General features: G+C 32.5%; 1 protein-coding gene across 1 annotated transcript in view; it reads left to right on the top strand.

Annotated features, from left to right (window-relative positions):
• Nucleotides 1-21,169, top strand: part of LOC110035720 (ER membrane protein complex subunit 2-A-like) — a 67,102-nt gene that overhangs the window by 15,118 nt on the left and 30,815 nt on the right. The window contains exon 4 of the mRNA XM_020739999.1: nt 13,126-13,220. Within this exon, the coding sequence (XP_020595658.1) occupies nt 13,126-13,220 (95 nt within the window). The remainder of the gene's footprint in view (nt 1-13,125; nt 13,221-21,169) is intronic.

Here is a 21,169-nt window from a genome sequence, read left to right as displayed (position 1 = left end):
TCCAGTGACAATCTCACGATTGAATTCCACATGTCTCTCCCGCAATCAGATTGCAGTTCCACGCACTTCGTCGCACGATCCAGACCTATCTCCCACGTGGTCTGTAGGTTCACAAAAATAGATATGGAAGTATGAATTAATGTGCGTATTTCACTGTAGCTACAGTGATTTCACTATAGCTACAGTGATTTCACTGTGGGTATAGTGAAATTGACATCTAGGGGATGTTTGGTTGTGAGTAAGATTTGTGTTCGTGGGATTTAGTAAATCCGTAAATCTGTTAAATCCTCCCTTCTTGTGGATCTAGTAAATTCGGATTTAAGCTGAATCAAAGACAAAATTTCGAACTTTAAATATGAAAATTAATAAATCCGCAGAACTCTAGTTTTTGTGTTTCGCTTTATATCTTAAATTCGATGCTAAATCCTTTTCAAAGCTGCTACCAAATACCCCCTAGGATTATTTTGTCTATATATGTTGGCATTAATTTTCACCATACATTTTCTTTAATTTTGTTGTGCAGTGTTGGTAATTAATTTGTAATTGAAGGGTTGGATTGTGTGACTGGTAGTCGCCACACTAGTAAGAAGCATTTTACATGATAATATATAATAAGCACACCCAATGAAAAAAATTTAAGATTTAATTTTTTGCAATCAAATGTATAGTGAAACAATAAGCGGATGAAGCAACATCTTGCCAACACATCAAGCATATAGTGAAACAATAAGCAGGATGAAACGACTTCTTGCCAACACGTATAAGGGCATTAAACTATGCGCTAAAACCCCCAGTAAAGCTCATGAGAAATGTAAGAAAACTTTAATAGATGATGCAAAAGTCAAAACATAATGTAATGGTGTATTAAGTAGCATTATAAGTAGTCCAACAAGTATTTGTGAATGTGTTTGTGAAGGTAAAAAAGGTCACTAATTTATCAATACTGGACTACTCAAGAAAATTATGACCACGTGGTGATTGATGGATGAGATTTGGTGGGAAAACTCCTGAGTTAATGAATTTTGCAATTTGAGCTCTTAGTCTCACATGCAGTTCACCAGATTGTGAAAGATATCAGAACATTTTTGAATCAATAGTGATTTTTTACTTTTTTATATTCCTATTATTTATTTTTATTTATCACTTCTTAAAAATGATATTTTTTTAAATCTTAGATTCATACTAAGAAGTGGAACAAGTTGGAGCACAAGATGTTGAACGCTCTGGCTTATGTAAGATATAACTTTAGATTGAGGGAGAAAAGCATAAGAAGAAAATAAGACTTCGATTCAATATTAGTGAATGACAGCCTCTGATGATGAGTGGATTTTTGAGAAAGAAGATCTTGTGCTTCCATAGGAACTTTCTTGGGTGTTGAAAAAGAATATGTATTTGATGTTAATTTAATTAGAAATGTGCCCAAAACTAATATAAATGAAGAATCATAAGAACTGATGCTAGGAAGAAGTTATATTTTTATAGCATATTCTCATAAAAAAGGAAACTAAATGAAAAACAAGTTTCATATTTTCTTTTTATTGTCATTTATATAATTAAGTATTTTTTATAGAAAAAAGATCTTAAATATTTACGAAATGTTATTTTTTTTATAATATTGACAACAACGATGAGGGGAAACAAATTGTGAATGCATTTGAGACCAAGTATGACAATGACTTTAATGAAGTGGATAATAAATGTAGATCACATGAAGGATCTAGTTATGATTTGGACATAACTATTATTGAAGAAGATTTTGAGGATGAACTTGAAGAATGAGTAATATTCAAGATTGAGATCAATTGATCACAACTAATTCATTTTTTAGCTCAAACATGTTTATTTATTTTTATTTGTTTGTATTTTTTGTAGTAGATTTATGCCAATATCTTGAAGATTTTAGTCTTGGAGGACTTGTTCTGAAATTAAATGAGTAGTTCTTATTTTTATCTCTTAATAATTATATGCCTTATAATTTTTTTTTATTCTATGGGGGTTTACACTCCATACTTTGTGGCTTACAACTTGCCCCATTGCAACTAAAATGTCCCGCCCAGCGCCCGTGTTTTAAAACATTGAGGTCAAGTTGGACATTTGCATTCAAAAGTAAAAGTAGCACTGACTCCTTGATTAGCTCATGTTCTTCTACAAAACATCACAATGCAAAAATCATAGGAAATCTCCTAATTTTTTTACCAACTTATGCTATAACATGTTAACTTTCATTAGTTTGAGAATGTTGAGTTGTGAAAATTGAAGTTTGTTACCCATTATTGTCCAAGGAGATTTTGAGAACTCATAAGCTAGCATCGCTATGAGATAAAATAGTCTTATAAAGATCATGGAGTCTTAAAACCTTAAAAAAGGCTTTACATTATGAAATATGTCATGCCTTTTTTGGCTGAAAATGTTACATCTTGAAATAAAAAATGGAGAGAAGGTAGCAGATCTGTTTGATTGGGAATAATACAATCACGTTGCCAGTAATTGTAGACTAAGGTGCTCCTTCTATTTTAACCAACACATATGACCATATGCCACAAAATGTGTTACGTTATGCTTGAGATTTAACCAATCGAAGCAATCCTCAACCTTCATAATGGTTTTCTTCTTCTGAAGTGATCACATGTAACTCATAAAAGCTCTCTTCAAAAGAAAAACTTTCACAAATTAGAAATCACCACTTGGAGTAGGAAGATAATTAATTTGAAAGTTATAGGTAAGAAAGATCTGAATACCCTTTTAAATCTCACCAAATTATGTGTAACATGATGTAAATACTTGCGAAGACTTGGGGACTTAACAAATTTTAAAATTCAAATATCATAACTCTTGTTGATGAAAATAAGCAATAAAATATCAAATAATAGTTAATGCCAGATATAGGGTCTGTTTGGGACAACTTTCTGCTTGTGTTGCGTTTCAAACCTCCACCGCAGTTCTGTTTGGGGCATTGTTTTCTTGCTGTTTTTTAGAATTTTTATGATGGCAACTATTTTTTGCAATTAGGGCTATTAAAGTGTAGTGGCCGTAAGAAAATTGTTGTTTGAATTTTTGAAGAAAAAAAAAATATTTGTAATTTTCATCATACTTTTGTAAGTTTCTTTACCTACCACAGCCTTACATTTACCTTTATAAGAAGTTGTTGTCGTCAACGGACCCGTAGTTTGAAGTATACACTTTGGCGTAATACTTTTTTTTCTCATAGGTGACATATATTGGCATCAAATTGTTTCTCACTGGTAAGTTATTAGATGATCTTTTTTGCTCTACACTCCTATGGCTACATTTGAGGCGCCATGAGCCACTTGGAAGTTTTGATCTTTTTTGCTCAACACTCCTGTGCTAGATTTAAATGTGATCCATTGATGTAAAAAATAGGGGTATTTGCATACATACAACTGAATTCCTATATATTTACATAGCTAGCACTCAAATTTTGATTTTAGATTTCTAACCCAAATCTTTCATATCACATCAAAATGCTACTATTAATATGAAAGCAAAACACACCTTTGCATGCATAGTTAAAAGTGCTATGAATATAAAAAAATAAAGTTTAATTGTGAGGTATGTTAATTCATAAGTTTTTTGTGATATTTATGTAAATCTTCTAAAAAAATATTTATGTTTTCAAATATAATAACCTGATTATTAAAATCTTATCATCCAAACTTATAGAGAAGACATCCACCATAACACTCCATGAAATAAGCTCTAATTCGCAACACAAACCCACTCCAAAGGAATTTGCTAAATTTCAACTGATTGTCATAGAAAATCCTATTGCTATGGACAATTTTGTAATTTTCTTATCATAATTTCAGCGCATCTGTTCTGTCAGCCTTTTTAATTTCAATAATATGAACTATCGAATTTGAAATCATGATGAAGAATATTTTCTTATTTGCCCTATCTACACATGTGACATGTTGTATAGAAAAGAAGTAACCTTATTTTGATGGGATTCATAAATGTGGCCTTTTCCCTCTCTCTCTCTCTCCTTTTTTTAATTTTGGTGATCACTTGATGAACTTCTTAAAATTTACCCCCTCCTGGAACATACCATTAGTTCACCCTTATGTTTATAACTTTTCAATGCATATCACCCAATTCTTATGTATTTGCATATCTATCCTAAACTTTGATTTTTATATTTATGTCACACAAATCTCTCATATTGTATCAAAATTACTACTACTTTAATTTCTAAAATGTGAAATACACATTTTCATTCATAGATATGGCGGCATATCTGTAAAAATTAAAATTTATGTGTGCTATATACTCAAATTTATAGGAATTAATTGGTATGTATGTAAGTCTTCCATTTGTTTAATATATAAATATTTTGGATAACACCATCCTAGAAATCAGAATAAATTGAGGATTACTGATTAAAAGTTAATTTCAAAATATTTGATTTTATCCTGTGACGAGTAAATTATTCATTTAAATAATTTTATCTGAAGTGATATTATTTGTAAAGAGTGAAGAAATAAAAATTATTTTTGCCAGATGCTAATTCAATCAGATATCCCTCACATAGAATTTGGAGCGAAAATTGATCGATTAAGAATAAATTTAATAACTTTCTATATGCCATATATATAGTTGGTTAGTTATATATTTAATATATTTTTATTTACATACCTTACACGCAAACTTTAACTATTAGATATATGCCCTCTTACCTATGCATAGAAAGATGTATTTCATTTTTTTTTTTTTTTGAAATAAAAAGTGGTATCTTTTATGTAATATGAAAGATGTGGTTGATATAAATGTAAAAGTAAAGTTTAGGGGTTAAATATGTAAATTTATAGGAATTATGTGGTATGTGTGTGAATGCCCCAAACTGGAACCATAAAAAACATTAATTTATGGTTTTTCGGTAGAATAACGAGCGACAACATTGCATCGTCTCTAGTCATTCTCCAGATTTGGTCAATTTTCTCAATTTATTTTATAAAAATTCCTTTTGATTAGAAAAATTATTGTGGTTGATGTCTTTTAAAATTTTGTCGACAAGTTGATAAATTATGGAAGGCTTTATTGAGGAAAGTCATAGTTTCTATATTGTTGCAGACTTTTTTCTTATCAGAAAGATGACACAGAGAGATTATATATTGATATTCTGGTCATTATCTTGGAGAACATGTTAGGTTTGATTTTAATTTTTTTTTTTAAATTGATTTAAAAATTAGTTGTTACCATGTATTAAGAGTTGATAGAGAAATGATGAAAAATTATTTAGAAACCCCTAATGAAATCATCAAGTAATTTGTGATGCCACATAGACATTCAAATGCCCCTAGCACATTTATGAGGTTAGTGGACACTGCTTAAATTCTTCATGTAAAGTTTTATCTTGATCCTTAGCCTAAATGAGATGGATAATATGTAACACTTTAGCCGAGTCATTAAAACCACCCTTAGGAAGGAACAACTGTGCATCATCTCGAGAAAACAATTTTTTTTTATTGACTAAAAGATAATTTTTTAGGATTTAGTATTTTTACTTTTTGAATCAAATTTGACATTTCCAAAGTTCAAGCAATCCAAAGTGAACTCATCAAAGAGTTTCATTAAAGTATATTCATGATGTAGATGCTTTTTATGCGAGATATGTCAAGGATTTAAGTACAACAAATGCCCCAATTACTGAACTTCCGAAACTAAGAGATTTTTTTTTGGGACCCTTGCAATTCATGAAGGCCTTAGATAGTTGGATAATTTGTAATTCTGGAACATCACTTAGAGATTTCATACTCGGATTACATTTTGAAGAGATAGCTAGATATTTTGGAAAAGAATGAAGTTGTTTGTTAAGCATGATGTTGATTTTTTGGACCTTCTTTAAGAGATACATTTAAAATTTAGTTGTCCAATATCTAACCCATAAACAAGCTTAAGGCCATCAAACATAAATATGATCAATATGTTGCTTTACTTGTTTCTTATAAGCCTCAAGAATATTCCTGGATGAACTGTGCTAGGATTGCCCCAAAAAAGTTGAAAACATGATAATATTTTTGTGATAGGTGATATATTCTCTAAGATAACCATTTTTTGTATTGTTGAAAATCACAATATTTTAGGCTTATACTTGACGACCTATTTTTGACCATTGTGTATGATTTTGATGTTCGATTTGTTTGATATTTTTAAAAGTCCTTGTTAAAATTATTATGTACTAAATTGAAATTTTATCTGTCTTTCATCCTTAAACTGATGATCATATTGGAAAGTTAATTGGATCTTAGGAAACATTCTGAGGTGTGTTGTAAGAAATGTTTAGGAAATTGAGACTTGCATTTGTTACTCATAAATTTGAATTTATGAGTGCTATATTTAGAAAAACTAAAACCCTGTTTTTTGAAATAATATATGGGCATGAAGCTAGGTGACCTATTAATGTTGCCAACTTCAATTCTCAAGCATTCTCTAAATCTATATTGCCATTTGTAAAATATTATGAAATCTATCACGCCACCACTAGAAAATAAATTATATGAAATAATTATAAATATGTTTCTAGTGCAAATTATAGTAGGTCGATAAAGGATTTTAAAGTAACTATGTTGAGCAATGTAATACCACTAAGTTTAAGTAATTTTCTGCAAGGGCTTGTGGTCCATTCAAAATTCTTAAAAAAATTAAAATTAATACCCATTAGATTGATTTGTTTGTAGATATACTAAATCATATTGTTATTGAATATTGACTATATTCTATCATATGATGCAGTTAGAAAACTTCTATTTGTAATATTTGACTTTTTGGTAGGAAACATTATTTCTTACTTGCAGAATCCTATATTTCTAAAAGTTGACTATATCTCTGAGGAAGCACTCACTTACTTTGGTAGTAAGCATTATTTTCTAATTAGTTAGAAGAATAAATCACTTGTTAAAGAATCGCTGCTGGCACACCAATATGGAGATTTTGATTTTATAATTGGTGAAAATTTTAAAGATTTTCTACTCTTTAGATCAGAGTTCAATTGAGCCCGAGATAGTTGATGTATTACTTCACATGGATCAAAAAATTCAAATTAAAAATCCAACTATAAGAAGGCTGAGACTTATGGAATGGATCAAAGAGCATGCTCAATTAGGAGCTGTAAAATGAAATTTACATTTTGTTTCCTTATAATTTTTCTATAGAAGTAGTATAAATGAGTGATTTGTCCTCCATAAATATCCACCAAATTTATTTTCGCTTTATTTTTTCTTCTATTTTTTCATTAAAAAGTTTTAGGACAAGTGTTATGTAAGGCCTATTAATATGGTTAGAATGCTTTTTAATTTCAGCACTCTATAAAAAAAATTGAGTTAAGAATTGCTCTTCTCTTTGGCTTAGTGTTTGGTGGCTCATATTTCATTTCTTTTTTGTGTTAAGGTAGTTATCTTCGTTCATTTTTTATTTACTTTTTATACATCTTAAGCTCTCTCCAAGCCTCACAACCACCCAACCCAAGCCCACAGCCACTCCAAAACTGCACATATAACTCTTGGCAAAAGTAGGCATCATGACTTGAACGTAGTTTTGTCCCCAAATCAACATCCACTTAAATCCCACGAAATTTAACCATTACTTTAGATCACAAGTACACATCCCAAGTTAAGCTTCCATAGGCTTCTACCCTAAATCTTATTTTCTAATGTGATCTTTCAAATTTGCTGAAGTAGTTTAATTTGGACTAAGTTTAGCATTTCTATCAATATACCCAACTATGCCCTCATCATTCTAACAAGAACTCTATAATTCATTGTATATATTAAAATAAAGATAAACTAAATTCTAGCCCTAAATCTCACCAAAAGGTTACTTAACATCATCTCCTTGCCATATGTTTTTTGGCAAGGTTACAACTGACGTTTGATACTCACTGAGTTTGCTTGTGATTAAATGAGCATTCTTCTGTTCACTTTCCCAACATTGGTAGTTATGGTGGATTCCTTGATGCGGTGTTTCAAAAATGATAGCTCACAGGCAAGTTTTGAGTTTCAAGTTATGTAAATGAGTCATGTTTAACAGTTATGTTTGGTTTTTTGTTTATCAGTAGCTTTGCATGATAGTTGCTAAAATTATCTCTACTAATCTAGCCTTTGAGCTTCCGCATGAGCTGAAAAAAACATAAAAGATGAAAGCAGGCTGAGTTTTGGTTGATGGTGGTATTCTTTTAGTGCGCTTTGTGGGATGGGAAGTTGGTAAGATAAATCCTTTGATTTAATTCTCACTCTTGTGGGAAAAAAACTGGTGCAGTATTAGTCAAGCTTTTGCTGCACTCTTCATCTTTTGTTCCCTCTAGAATCACAAAATAAAATATCATTAAATGACGGATCCACGGATAAAGGTTTAAGAGTTGCAACAAACTTCTGAGCGATAAGTGTGTATATGTATGTTTCTTTAGTCAAGCTCAATTATGAGCAATTGTTATGTTGCTCTATAATGACTCAAAAAGTCAGTAGGTTGAAATAAAAAAATAAACATTTGCAATGTTGGGTAGGCTGCCCTATCAAGAACATAGCTCAATGGGGACTTGACTAATCATATGTGGATAGTTTTGTTCTATAGTGCTGCATTACTCCGGTTTAGTTCCCTGACTATTGAAAGTTAATCCTATTTGGTCTCTTGATGTCTAAATGAGATCGAATTTGTATATACAATTGAATAGATTAGGACAATTTTCGTGACATGATTTATGCACGAGGAATCAATTTTAAATAGTCGGGAGACTAAATTGGAGCATTGCAAGACTTTGAGATTGAATTAATCACTTTTAAATAGTTGATGGAACATTTTAAGCTTAGCTCGGTACTATAATCCAAATTTTTTATTTTAAAATTTGAGGGTAAAAGTACATATATTAAACTCTCTTTTGACCATGCATTTAGGAGAGAATTGCACACAATTGCTTCAAGTTCTTAAATTATTTTGTTTATCGTTCATGTTCTGTGTTTTTTTTTTGGCTTCCCTTTTGGCATATTGAACTTCCTTTAAGACTGTTCGAGTTTTTAGTGAAAATGAATACAACGTTCCTTGTGTAGCATAGCATTAGTCCTCATCCTTGGGTTCTTATGGGTATTTGTAAATAGAAAATATGTTTTATAATTTGATGAATACATTTCATTCATCGGCTGCATGTGGGAAACCATTAAATTTGTGGGATCTGTGAATCTTGAAATCTATTTTGATTTCTAATTACAATAAACCAAACAATGATATCGAGCAAATTTAATCATTTTCTTAAAACATGTTTCCTGATCTACATAAAAATAAACCCTTAGTTAAATTAATGAAATAAAACCTGCCCCAAATGCACATAGTTAGGTCTAATTTTACTTGAAGGTGAATATAAAAAAGTAGTCCTTATATCTTAGATTAATTTTTTTGTTAGATATTCAAATGGGGGTTTAATAATCTACAATTTTTCTCTCCCAAAAAGTACGAGATCTTAAAATATAAAAGATTTTATTTTTTTTGTATTTTATGCCTATAAAATAATTATCATATTTTTTATAAGAAAGCATGTCACTTTTTTCTCTAGTTTTTTTTTATCCATCAATTCCTAAGCTTAATAAACCATAGAATATGTTATTTTAGTAAAAAGAAAAATTAACTTAGTCTAGTAAGATGAAAAATTATTTATTTGGCACTGTATTTATTTTTAAAGACATTATTTTGTCACATAAGATTTATTTGAGCTAGCATCTATGCAGAATTGAGCTTCCATATGTTCCGATTTCATTTGTATTGACTGATGAAAAATACTCTTTAGTTGGGATTGGCATGAATTGCATAGATAAATGAAAATTATATATTTTTCTTTTGGATATTTAAGGATTAACATATTATTGTATAAGCTCATAATGTAGCTAGAACAGATAGGAATAAAGAAGTTTGTTTTGAAGGAATCCGAGGGATAAAGTCCTCCAAAAATAGAGTTTACAATTGTTTTTTGTCGCGGTTTTTTGGGTTTAACTTGCACTGGCAGTTCTTTGGGTGTAACTTGCCTTGGACAGCAATCAGCTCTTATTTCTAGGCCTTCTAATTGCTGTAAACTGAAATCCAACTTTGTGTCCTCTTCATACAGAAAGAGCGTCCAGGTACAGAATAGCAAGCCTGTTTCTGTAAAAATGCCTCTGAATTTACTTATGTCGACAGCAAATAGCAACTTGTTTCTGTCCTGCAGCAGGTCTGGACAGCAGCTGTTTGGGCTGTAGAGGTGGCAGCAATGGAATTGTAAGCTGCGGCAACCATGAATCTTCAGCTCATGGCATATCAAGGACTGAATTTCAAGCTATCGCTTCTCCTACAGTCACCTGAATTCCGAAGACTAGTTCTTTGTGGGCCGAAATGGACTGAAAGATTTTGGAGAAAAATAGAAAGCAAAAAGAATTTTTTTCCTTTCTAAAAATTTTAGAATTCTACTGATTTTATTATGGGAAGTTAATCATATTTTAAGGGAAAAGCGCTTTATTAATCCTAAATAAACTCCACTTTATACAAGAATAAACTTGATAACATCTAACTCAACAAAAATTGCTGGAGTTTTTCTGAATTGATTTTAGATATAATTTATCCTATGTTCAAAAACTCATGGCCAGCCTTATTCCACTATAATTTATCATTTGTTCCAACATTATAGTAGCTTCTGGAACCTTGGTCTCTCTTTTATGGTGCCCAATGGACAATCCTATTTTTCATTAGGGCACTTGGTGGTGTTATTGCAAGAAAAATTTTATAAGATAGTGGTGAGACCTGCAATGCTCTATGGCGCAAAATGTTGGCCTTTAAAAGAGAAGCATAAAACTAAGTTATGTGTTGCTGAGATGAGAATGCTTAGTTGGATGAGTGGCTTTACACATAGAGACAAAATGCGGAATGAATATATCTGTGATAGGATTGGTGTAGCTCTAGTGCCGGACAAAATTAGAGAGAGTCATCTTAGATGGTTTTGCCACATTAAACGTCGACCATCTAATGATCCGGTTAGGAGAATAAATGTTTTGGATTCGATTTATATAAAGAAAGACCGAGGTAGACCAGGTTTGGGCATAGTGTATAGAAAAGGATCTTAATTTATTAGAATTAAATGAAAATATGACACTTAATAGGATGCAATGGAGAAAAAAGATTCATGTAGCCAACCTCATTTAGTGGGATAAAGGCTTGTTATTGTTGCACTTGGTGGTGTTATCTTCAGTCTCAATAAATTGATCTTAAAATCACTATGGTCGACAATTTTTATTGAGAAATAGACCATTAATACTACAACAAATACAACAATTTTTATGGAGAAATAGACCATTAATACAACAACAAATACAATATCTTTCATATTTTCACTAAATTGTGAGGAATACTTATAGTATTTTTCTTTCTTGATATGGATAGTCGGTTAACTATCACTTTCATGATTGGATTCCCAGATCACTGTTAGTGTAGGAAGCATAATTAATTTCAGCTAAAGAATGCTTAAATTCATTGATGTCAATATACTGAATTCTACAAATTGTATTCTGCTTTTTGGCAGCTATTAAAAGATAAGTGTTACACGTTAACTAACAACCCAATAGAAAGATAATTTAATTTGAAATTTGAAGGCCACTTTATCAAACTTTTAAATTTAATGTTTATGCTATTAGCCTATCACTATTTCTGTCATCACATCATCTTCTGTTCCTTGACATTAATTTTCATATATAACAATCTTCTTATCTATCAATATGATTAAAAAAAATGAATAAATCAAGTAGTTTTAAAGGCTTCAAGTGTCAATTGAGTGCTTCATTGAGAGTGTACCAAGTATATTTTTTTCTATGAGGTAGCTTCTCTTATTGAATTTTTGAATTATTTACTATTCAAAACTTTGTACAAGCTGTCAAATATATGTTCCCAAATATTTTACCTATTGAATTTTTTCCCCTTCTTGGATCCTCTCTCTCTCTCTCTCTCCCTCTCCCTCTCCCTCCCTCGCGCCCTTCTCCCCCTACCCCCCTATCCCCCTCCCCCCTCTCCCCTCCTTTTCATATTATTTCTAACATGGAAAAACCCAAGAAACCTATTAAAAATAATAGATAAAGTATTTTCTTTTCATTAATAAGAAGTCCCAAGTCTTTGGTTGCCATTGTAAGTGTTTAGGAAGACCTTTTCAGTCCTTGTACTTTGTTGTTCCTTTTATTTACAGTTGCAAGTCTCCAACACTGAGATCACGAAGTTGTATTTGTCGTCATCTCCAGCCTTTTGCTGGCCTTCAAAACTTATTAAGCGGTGAACATCCTTGTCAAGCATACTTTGTATGCCTCCTCTAGAACAGCCCTTGTGACAATCGTCTTTCAATAACCAAACCTCCTTGCCATCATCTTGGACATGCTGGTGACACTACATTTACATTGAGCTGCCTTATGTTCATGGTTGGACAGCTTATTGGGTTGAAAGGGGTCTTCAATAGCCTTTGCAAATCTGTCACTGTCATTTTGATTTTGTCTGCATACAAGGATTGTCATTGCCGTTCACTATTTAAGCCTTCATTCAATACTGCATTGATACTCCTTTTATAGGATTTAAAGTTGGTGGATTTATCTAATCTAGTCAGATCTAGAGATATTATTTAGGAATTTCCCTGGCCTTCTTTTGAATTCAAAGCTGATTTTTTAGAGGGAATAACTAAAAATATCTGTGGTAATTGAATTAATTCAAACGCTTTAAAATATGGTGCCATAGGAAATCGGATGTATATCATAACAGAAGAAATGATGGTTCGACATGTCAATGGAATATCAAATGGTGGGCCCAGATTTTATCTTAGTGAAATCTCGAAGAACTTTTTAATAGTGATATGATTTACTGGTTGAAGTTAAGGTTGATTGATATATTTTAGCTGTTTCTGTGTCTTTAGAACAAGTTTTCATGCCTGGTGTGTGTTGCATCTTTGATTTGAAATTGAGCTTCTAGATAAAATCACCACACCAGTGAATATAATTGTTTCTCCAAGGATATCTTACTGATTCATTATTTTCATATGGTTTGTGCTGCATTTCCCTGCTTCTTATATGCTTGTTTCATTGTTAACTTTTTTTTTTTTTTTGGTAATTTTCCTCTTTGAGCTTTCAGGCAGACTAAAAGGAATGCTTCTTGAAGCAAAGGGCGCTTGGCCTGATGCTGAAAAGGTTTATGCGCAGCTTCTAGTGGATAATCCACTTGACCAGGTAAGCTTACCATTTAGTTTCGTTAACACATGCATTTATGCCATTCACAACTTCAATTGTTTCAATTTGTGGTTGCTTTTTACCTGTTCAAAACCATGTTAATGTTCCGATTTATGTTTTTCAGCCTTTAGCAACGGGCCGTCTTTGGGTACAAGGCTCCTAAGATGTATAGGAACATTTGAAAATTCAGTATGATTCACTTGGGATTATCAAGTGATAAAGTCTCTTGTTCATTAATTTCTCGAGTGAAATAGAAAGAAATCATCAGGAAGATGCTTATTGTGTATAGTGAATCAATCTTTCGTTGTTTAGATCAAGACTCTATTTTGTTACACAGGAATGTTAATCTGAATCAGCTGAACACATGAAAACTTATCACAGGTTTTACATATGAAAAATTTCACATAAAAAAGTATCAATTCAAGGTATTTATCTCAACAATATATAATGTCCTGAGTTATTTTGACCATAGTTCTATTTGTTTGATTTGGCTGCATGGTCTCTTTGGCCTCCACATCATAAAGTTCAATTTCTGAAATTTTTTTTAAGTAATTAGCTATAACTTGCTATTTTTTTTATCACATGAGCATTTTAGAAAGGAATCCACCAATTTTTAGCGGAGAATGACCATGATGGCATTGAATTGATTTACTCTGGTGGTATAATTACAAGGGGTATGGAGATAAGAAAAAATAATTTTTAAGAATGCCTATAAAAATTGCATCTCAATGCATAGTGTTTGGATAGGATTTACAGCTTGTTTTTATCATATAGTTATTTTAGTCATTTTTCATCAGGTGAAAATTACATGTTGAAGTATGACATGTATGACATACTCTTGACCTCACTTTTGGTTGAGGTCTAGTTCTTGTTTTTCCTCATTAGTAGCTTAGGGTCTAGCCATAAGATTTTTCCGTTGACTATTCCTATAGGACTAGAAAAGGAATCATCACCATTAGAAATTCTAAACTCTTCTTTATTCAACTTGAATTTCCACATATTGGTCTTAGCATCTAGCACTTAGTAGGTAGGGTCAATATGGTATGGGGGAAGGGGAGTCCCCATAGGATTGCTTGGCCTTAGGGTTGACCCTCCCCTCTGGTGGTGTGGTGGTGTGGTCTTGGTTGGTCTCTCACACACACTTGCACACTACACTCCCACTCACTACCTTAAGCCCAAACCTACTTAACTTTGATCCTTTGACCCTTTGTGAGACTCATGTAGATGGTCCCCTAGACCCCTTAGCCTAGGCTAGGGTTTAGCTAGGACAAGCATTTTGCCAAGATTAGTACATAGAGGACCCAAATGAGGTTTCCATTGGTCCATGGCTTATTTAGGGTGATTGACACTCCAATTTTACCAAAATGCCCAACTTAGTCTTTTGTCCCAAAATCTATCCAAATTATCAAACTACCATTGAAACTCCAAAATTCCCAAAATCACCCAAAATACCCAATTTTGTTCAAAAATCATTTCAAACTCTTTGAAACCACGCAAATTGTCGAAAACACCCCAAAATTTTAAAATTACCAAAATACCTTTCATTTGGCCAAAATTACCAAAATACCCTTGGTGACCCAAATTTTCCCAAAACTTTCAAAATCATTTCAAATGTCCCCAATCAATTTTGACCACTCTATTGAGCATAATTTGACCAATTTGACATATTTTGACCAAAAACCCCAAATTTCTTTTAAAGGCCCAATTACCCCCAATTCACCCCAATGTCCACCAATTTGATCCCAATCTTCCCCAATTTCAATTCTAAACTTAAATTTATCATGCCCAAGCTTGTTTGAAACCAAGTCCAAGCCCAATTGACCCACATTTGAATCTAATTTCAACCCAAATCAAAAAGCCCCATATTGAGCCAAAAACCAAAATCTCACTCAATTGAACTCCCAAATCTATCCAATTGCCCCAATTTTTCAAAATAAACTCTTTAAAACAATTCCCCATATCAAATTGAACCTTCAATTGACCTTGGTCAAACCTCAATTTCACTCAAAATCAACTTAGACCAAAACCCTCAATTTTGCCCCAAACTAGCCATATCCCCAAATTCAACCAAATTGAACCCCACAACCCCAAAACTTCCACCAAATTGATGCCCAAAATTCTTCATGATAATCATCCACATCACATTGAACCATCAATTGGGCCTTAGCCCAACTTAGCCCAACTCAAACCCAAGTCTAACCCAACATACCCAAAATTTATCAAATGTCCAAATCCCTTCAAATTGAACCTCCAAATCAATTCAAAATTACTCCAAATCCTTTCTAAACTCCTTGTGACAATCATATACACAATCTTGATCAATCAATTGAATCCAATGGCATGATTAACCCAACTTAGCCCAACTTGAGCCCAAAATTGACCCATGACCCAAATGTGACCAAACCCAGCCAAAGTGGTCAACCTAAGACCACTACAACCTCCAACTGGACCCTAGTGACCAGCTAAACCCATCTAGCCCACCCTATGTGAGTCATGGACCAAAGGTCCCCTAAATTAATGGATTTCTTTCCTAAAACGCTTAAGCCAAGGAGATCTTTGTCAAAACCCATCACCATCCCAACTTAATTGCTTTAACAGATTCCCCTGAGGTTCTTGAGCCACCTGAGCACCTCCCCTGTCCTGGCCAGCCACGATAGTCGCCGGAGGAGCCAAAACCGAGGGCCACTATACCTTAATTTGAACCCAATTGCACCCATCCAAGATGTCCAACCCAGATTGGCCTTTAGCACTCTGCAGCCCTCCAACTCAGCTCCACATTGCACTTGGATTGAAGCCCTGAGCTCCACCCATTCCCTCTCTATTTAAGCCACCTCCTCCAAGGCCCAAAAAAGAGTTAACCAATTTTTTTAGGGAAACCCTGTCAAATTGTTCCCAGAGCTCCTCCAAGACTTCCTAAGTTCATCGCAACCATCTTCCAGCCATTTCCCCCATTGTCTGAGCTCAATTTTTGAGCTCAAAATCAGGACAAATTTCGACCATCCTCCAAAATCCTTCAATCTTCAAATTGAACTGCTCTTAAGCTTCCTCAGGCAAGAGAGGAAGTTCCCCATCAAAATCCCCCTCTGTTAAGCTCTCTAAACCACTCTTAGACCAAAGCCGCACCCCATTTCATTGAACTTGTACTTGGAGCTTACACCAGAGGAAAACAACACTTCCAGGAGGTTCGTGGGACTCCACTGAAGCTTTTACAAGCATCTGATTGATGCCTCTCCTCTCAGACAAAGGTATAAGCCATTAACCCTAATCTTGAGCTAGATTTTCACCAAATGTGAAGTGAAGTTTGATTTCATAGCATTGTAACTATATGGATGTGTTTGTCTTGAGTAGATCTTGAGTAGATGAATAATGTGTAGGAACAAACCTCATGTGATTTGGTTGAGTATTGAGCGAGATCTTAGGTCTAGAAGTCATGCGGTTCACTGGCTCTGGCCATTGGGGAAGATGACAGAGAGCCGTCCGATTGCGCATATATCGGACGGACAGACGAGATCGTGTCTAACAAGTTTTTGGTGCTTGAACAACGGTTCGAGTCAGCGCTGACTCAGACGGCGGCGTCGAACCAGAAGACGCCGCGTGGAGGCTTCAGAGATGCCAATGATTGCGTGGCGCCGCGTGGTTTAAGTTGATAAATAGGTTTGTATGAATTAAATTAAATGTCAGAACTTCAAAAATTCATAACTTTTCATAGAAAATCATAAAAATAAAATAAAAATACCTTCTTGCTCAGTGAATAAAGGAGAATATTGTGGACCACAAATAAAAAATATTTTTTGACTCTGATTTTTAATTAATTAATAGCCTCAATGGTATTTTAATTCATTATGATCAAATATTGCTCATCATGATTGAAATTTTTAGGGTCTGTCCTCATGGCAGGAGGGACGTCCTCTAATTTTTCCAAGGTCAGAGAGCATCCATGTGCTTCTACCCCTAATTTTCAAGCTTGGATGACTATTTTGACTTAAATTAATTATATAAATGAAAATATCACTTCAAAAATTATGAGACAAATTTTAGTAGGTTCCCTGTGGTCACAGAAGCCTAAAAAAATATCATGATGGTCTGAATAATTTTGTATATTTCTATAGTTAATTAAATGTGTATATCTTGTATTAATTTATTTAAATTAAATATTAATGAAATCAATTCCTTCCAAATTGTGTAGAAAAGTCTTGTTGACTCACTGTAAAAATTTGAAATTTATTTGATTAAGTTTGAGCACTAAAGTTGATTTTATAAGGAAGATTGTATTTTTGTACAAAAATAATTATATTAAATTAAATACACTTGGGAAAATTATGAAAAGTGATTTTCTGGTTTTTTGTGAACAGGAGCATTTAGGAAAAATTAAAATTGTTTTTGAGAAAATATTTTATTTTTGAGCTACATTTTAATTTAAAATAATTAAAAATTTTAAAAATACAAAAGTGTTTTAAAATGTTTCTAATGGTTTCCTGATCACTTGGAACTCATTAAAATATTTTTCCCAATTTTACTAATTTAAAAATGAATTTTTAAAAAGCCTAAAATGTATTTTTCTTATTTTTCATAAAAAATAATTATAATAAATAAATTAAAAATCATAAATATATAAAATTTGTTTCTTTGAGTTCTCTGGACTCAAGGAGGTTTAATAAAAATGTTAAAAATAATTTTTGTGATTAAAACATATTTTTCATTTAATTAAATCACTAAAAATCAATAAATAATTATAAAATTAAATTAAAATTTAATTTAGAAAATCATGGTATTTTGCCTTAAGTGGTCTCTGACCTAAGAGAACTTCTAATATTTTTCCCATAAAAAAAAAAAAAAACTTTACTTTGATTAATTAAATAAATTAATATTGAAAATCTTATTTTCTAGGTTAAAATAATTATTTAAATTAAATAAAATTTCAAAATCATATTTTCTCCTCTGATGTTTTAATTGCCCCATGGATAGGGTACTTTAAAATTTTTTAAGTCATTTGAATTGTGCTTAATGAATTATTAGGTGGAGAGCCTCAAGGGTAAAATGGTCATTTTAGACTTTGGTGCCTTAAATTAAAATTTAGGATTGATTAGGGGAAAAATAGGTAATATTGATCCTAATGAATTCTCTTGGATGATTGAGACACAATGGGTTAAAAGATAGAAACCAATTTGCCACTTTTTCATAATAAGAACAAAATTATAATTTTCTAAATTATCATGATTTGGAAGTTAATAAAAATCAGATGATTTTGAAGTGATGGGTTTAGGTCAGGAGGATGACAATTCACTTATTTTAAGCCCACAGTTGATGATCATATGATATTTCAATAGAGATACATACCACCTAAATTAAACTTTTAATAACTGCACATTTTCTCATTTGAGATTGTTAAGAGCTTGGTGGTGATCTAGGCTTGCTCTTTAAACTTGTTTGATGGGATTTAGAATAACATGATTGATGATAAACACCCCTAAACACTACAAGCTCAACCTTAATGGTGGGCACAAAATCTTTAATGAATTAAACTTGTCTTAGGGGCATTCACCTCAATAACTTTTAAATGAAATATTAATTGGTTAATTGAGTACACTGTCCTTGGGATAATCAGAATGTCAAAGTTCACCGAGTAGCATGATAACCCTTTTTTAACTTGTCCTTGGATAATTAATGGAGCGATTTGATAAGTTCAAAATGAACTCGAAATGTTTCAAGAAGATCTTTAAAGCAGTTCAGGGTCATTCCACAAACACTTTGGAATCTCTTGAATATTTTGAAGGATAAATTGAACTTGTTATATTTTGTTCTAAATATTTTGTTCTAAAATTTGTTCTAAAATTATCCACTAAGATCTTTCGGGACTCAATAAGTCATAGTTCAAAATCTGTTAGGTACACCTTCATCTACTATTGCAATTTATTTAAAGTTTCACAAAATTACATACATGTTGCAAATGCTAACGTTTCAACGTTTCAGCGGGAATACCGAGAAACCGAGAAGATGACATGTACGTTTTTACAGTGTTATTTAATTTCTGTCATTTTAATTTCTGCAATTTACTTTTGCTGCAAAATATCTTAACTGCTTGGTTGTGCGCTTTACTTGCAAAAAAATCAAAATAATTTTCAAAACATTTTCAAAATCTAGAACAAATTATTTCAAAGGTAACTCAAAATCCTTTGAAATGTCACTAGACTTAAAACGTAATTTTGAATTTATGGGAAATTCCTCGGAGGAGGTAACCCATTGTTGCTATCGAGATAAGATATCTCCGGTTTAAATGAGTTTCATAACTCGTTTAAGCTAAGTAAATTTAAAAGAAAATAGTGATACCGGAACGAGGAAACCGTGTAATCCAAACCCGTGTCGCTCTAATCAACTTTAACCTCCCCCAATGATTGAACTTCAACTTGTCATTTAAACCTTTAAATCTTAGACTTTATGACTGCTACTTCGCCGAGGAGCATGGAGCTAGCTTTGTGGGCAGCCTTCTACAACAACGATGTACAATAACACGAGGATCTACGACAACATATCTTTCCTTAGAATTAAACAACAAGCCATTGGACTTCGAGGTCGTCTGCCTAGTGTGCTTTTTTTTGTAAATCAACAATTACAAGAATTTGATGACGCTACTAGAAGATTTAAATTCCAGCAACGATGCCAAAAACTTGACTGCGACTTTATATATATGTTTGATTTAATAAAGATGTATAGATAAAATATTCAATAATGTTAAAGTCAAATTTGTCAACGCAAGTATACATATCGCTCAAGTAATATAGGGCTCTAATAGAGTCTTAGATATCGATCCCACAGCGAGAAATAAAATACTACGGACCATCGTTGGTTCGACAGTTCGCTACGTCCGGCAGCTACTGCGAACGTGCGAGATTTTTTCTGTTTTTTTAGCGCACGTGTAGAACGAGGGGGTAAAGGGTAATATTTTAATAGCTCCACTTTTTTGGGCCATTTGGTTTAGTGAAAAATTACAATAAAGAAAATAATTACTTTACAAAATCAAGTTTTTTTTTTTAATTTTGCTTGATAAACAAATGGAAGATTTACATAAATGGAGCTCAATTCCTATGTATTTACATACTTAATGTGTGAACTTCAGTGTTTACATGTGGAGTCTATTTTTCTTTTTAAAGGTTAAAATTGTGATATTTAGGTGTGTATGAAATTTTTGAGGGTTATAAAGCTAAAAAGCAAAATTTAGGGATTAGAAATGAGTAAGTAGGTAAAATCTCTAATTCTACGGCCGATAATAATATTTTGCTATTTATTTACACCCAACTTTCAAGGGTTTTGACCTCCCTGAATTTTGGATAAAATCTTCACTTTAGTTGTAAAACTCAATATATTTTAACAAATCAATTGACCAGATTGAAAGTAAATTAAGATCGAAGTGAAAAGATAATCACAATTTCTTAAACATTTTCATGGCTTCACCAATTTAAATCATTATTTCACAAATGTCGAGTCAAGGAGAATGACAGAGAAAACTACTCAGAACTCATGGGGAAAGCATAACACAACTTGGAATTCATATATAAAATCAAAGCCATACAAACTATAACAAGTAAATAACTTATCTCTAAATTTCTCCCCAAGAACACTCCTCGAAGTTCCTCTGAATCTCTTCCTTTCTTTACAAAACACAGAATTCCTCTTCAAAGTAGTAAGGAGGAAGAAATCTCTCACTTTCCCTCCACTCTTACAATTTCTTGAAGAATTCCTCACAGTTGTACGCTCTAGCAAGCTTTGTACGCACTGATGGATCATTTCTAACCTTCAGGACTCCAAAAGTCTCTCTATTTTCGACCAAAATGTTCTCTTTAAAGATGTGGATGAGTTTTCCCAAGAGTTGCTTACGCACCCCTCCAAAATCGCGCCTTATCCATTGTATGTCACATAATCGTCGATCTCGCCGTCGGCAGCCCCGATTGCGC

The sequence above is a fragment of the Phalaenopsis equestris genome, unplaced genomic scaffold (assembly GCF_001263595.1).
Source record: "Phalaenopsis equestris unplaced genomic scaffold, ASM126359v1 Scaffold199359, whole genome shotgun sequence".
Lineage (NCBI taxonomy): Eukaryota > Viridiplantae > Streptophyta > Magnoliopsida > Asparagales > Orchidaceae > Phalaenopsis > Phalaenopsis equestris.
The sequence above is the reverse complement of the archived record's forward strand: the minus strand, read 5'-3'. Positions and strand labels throughout refer to the sequence as shown.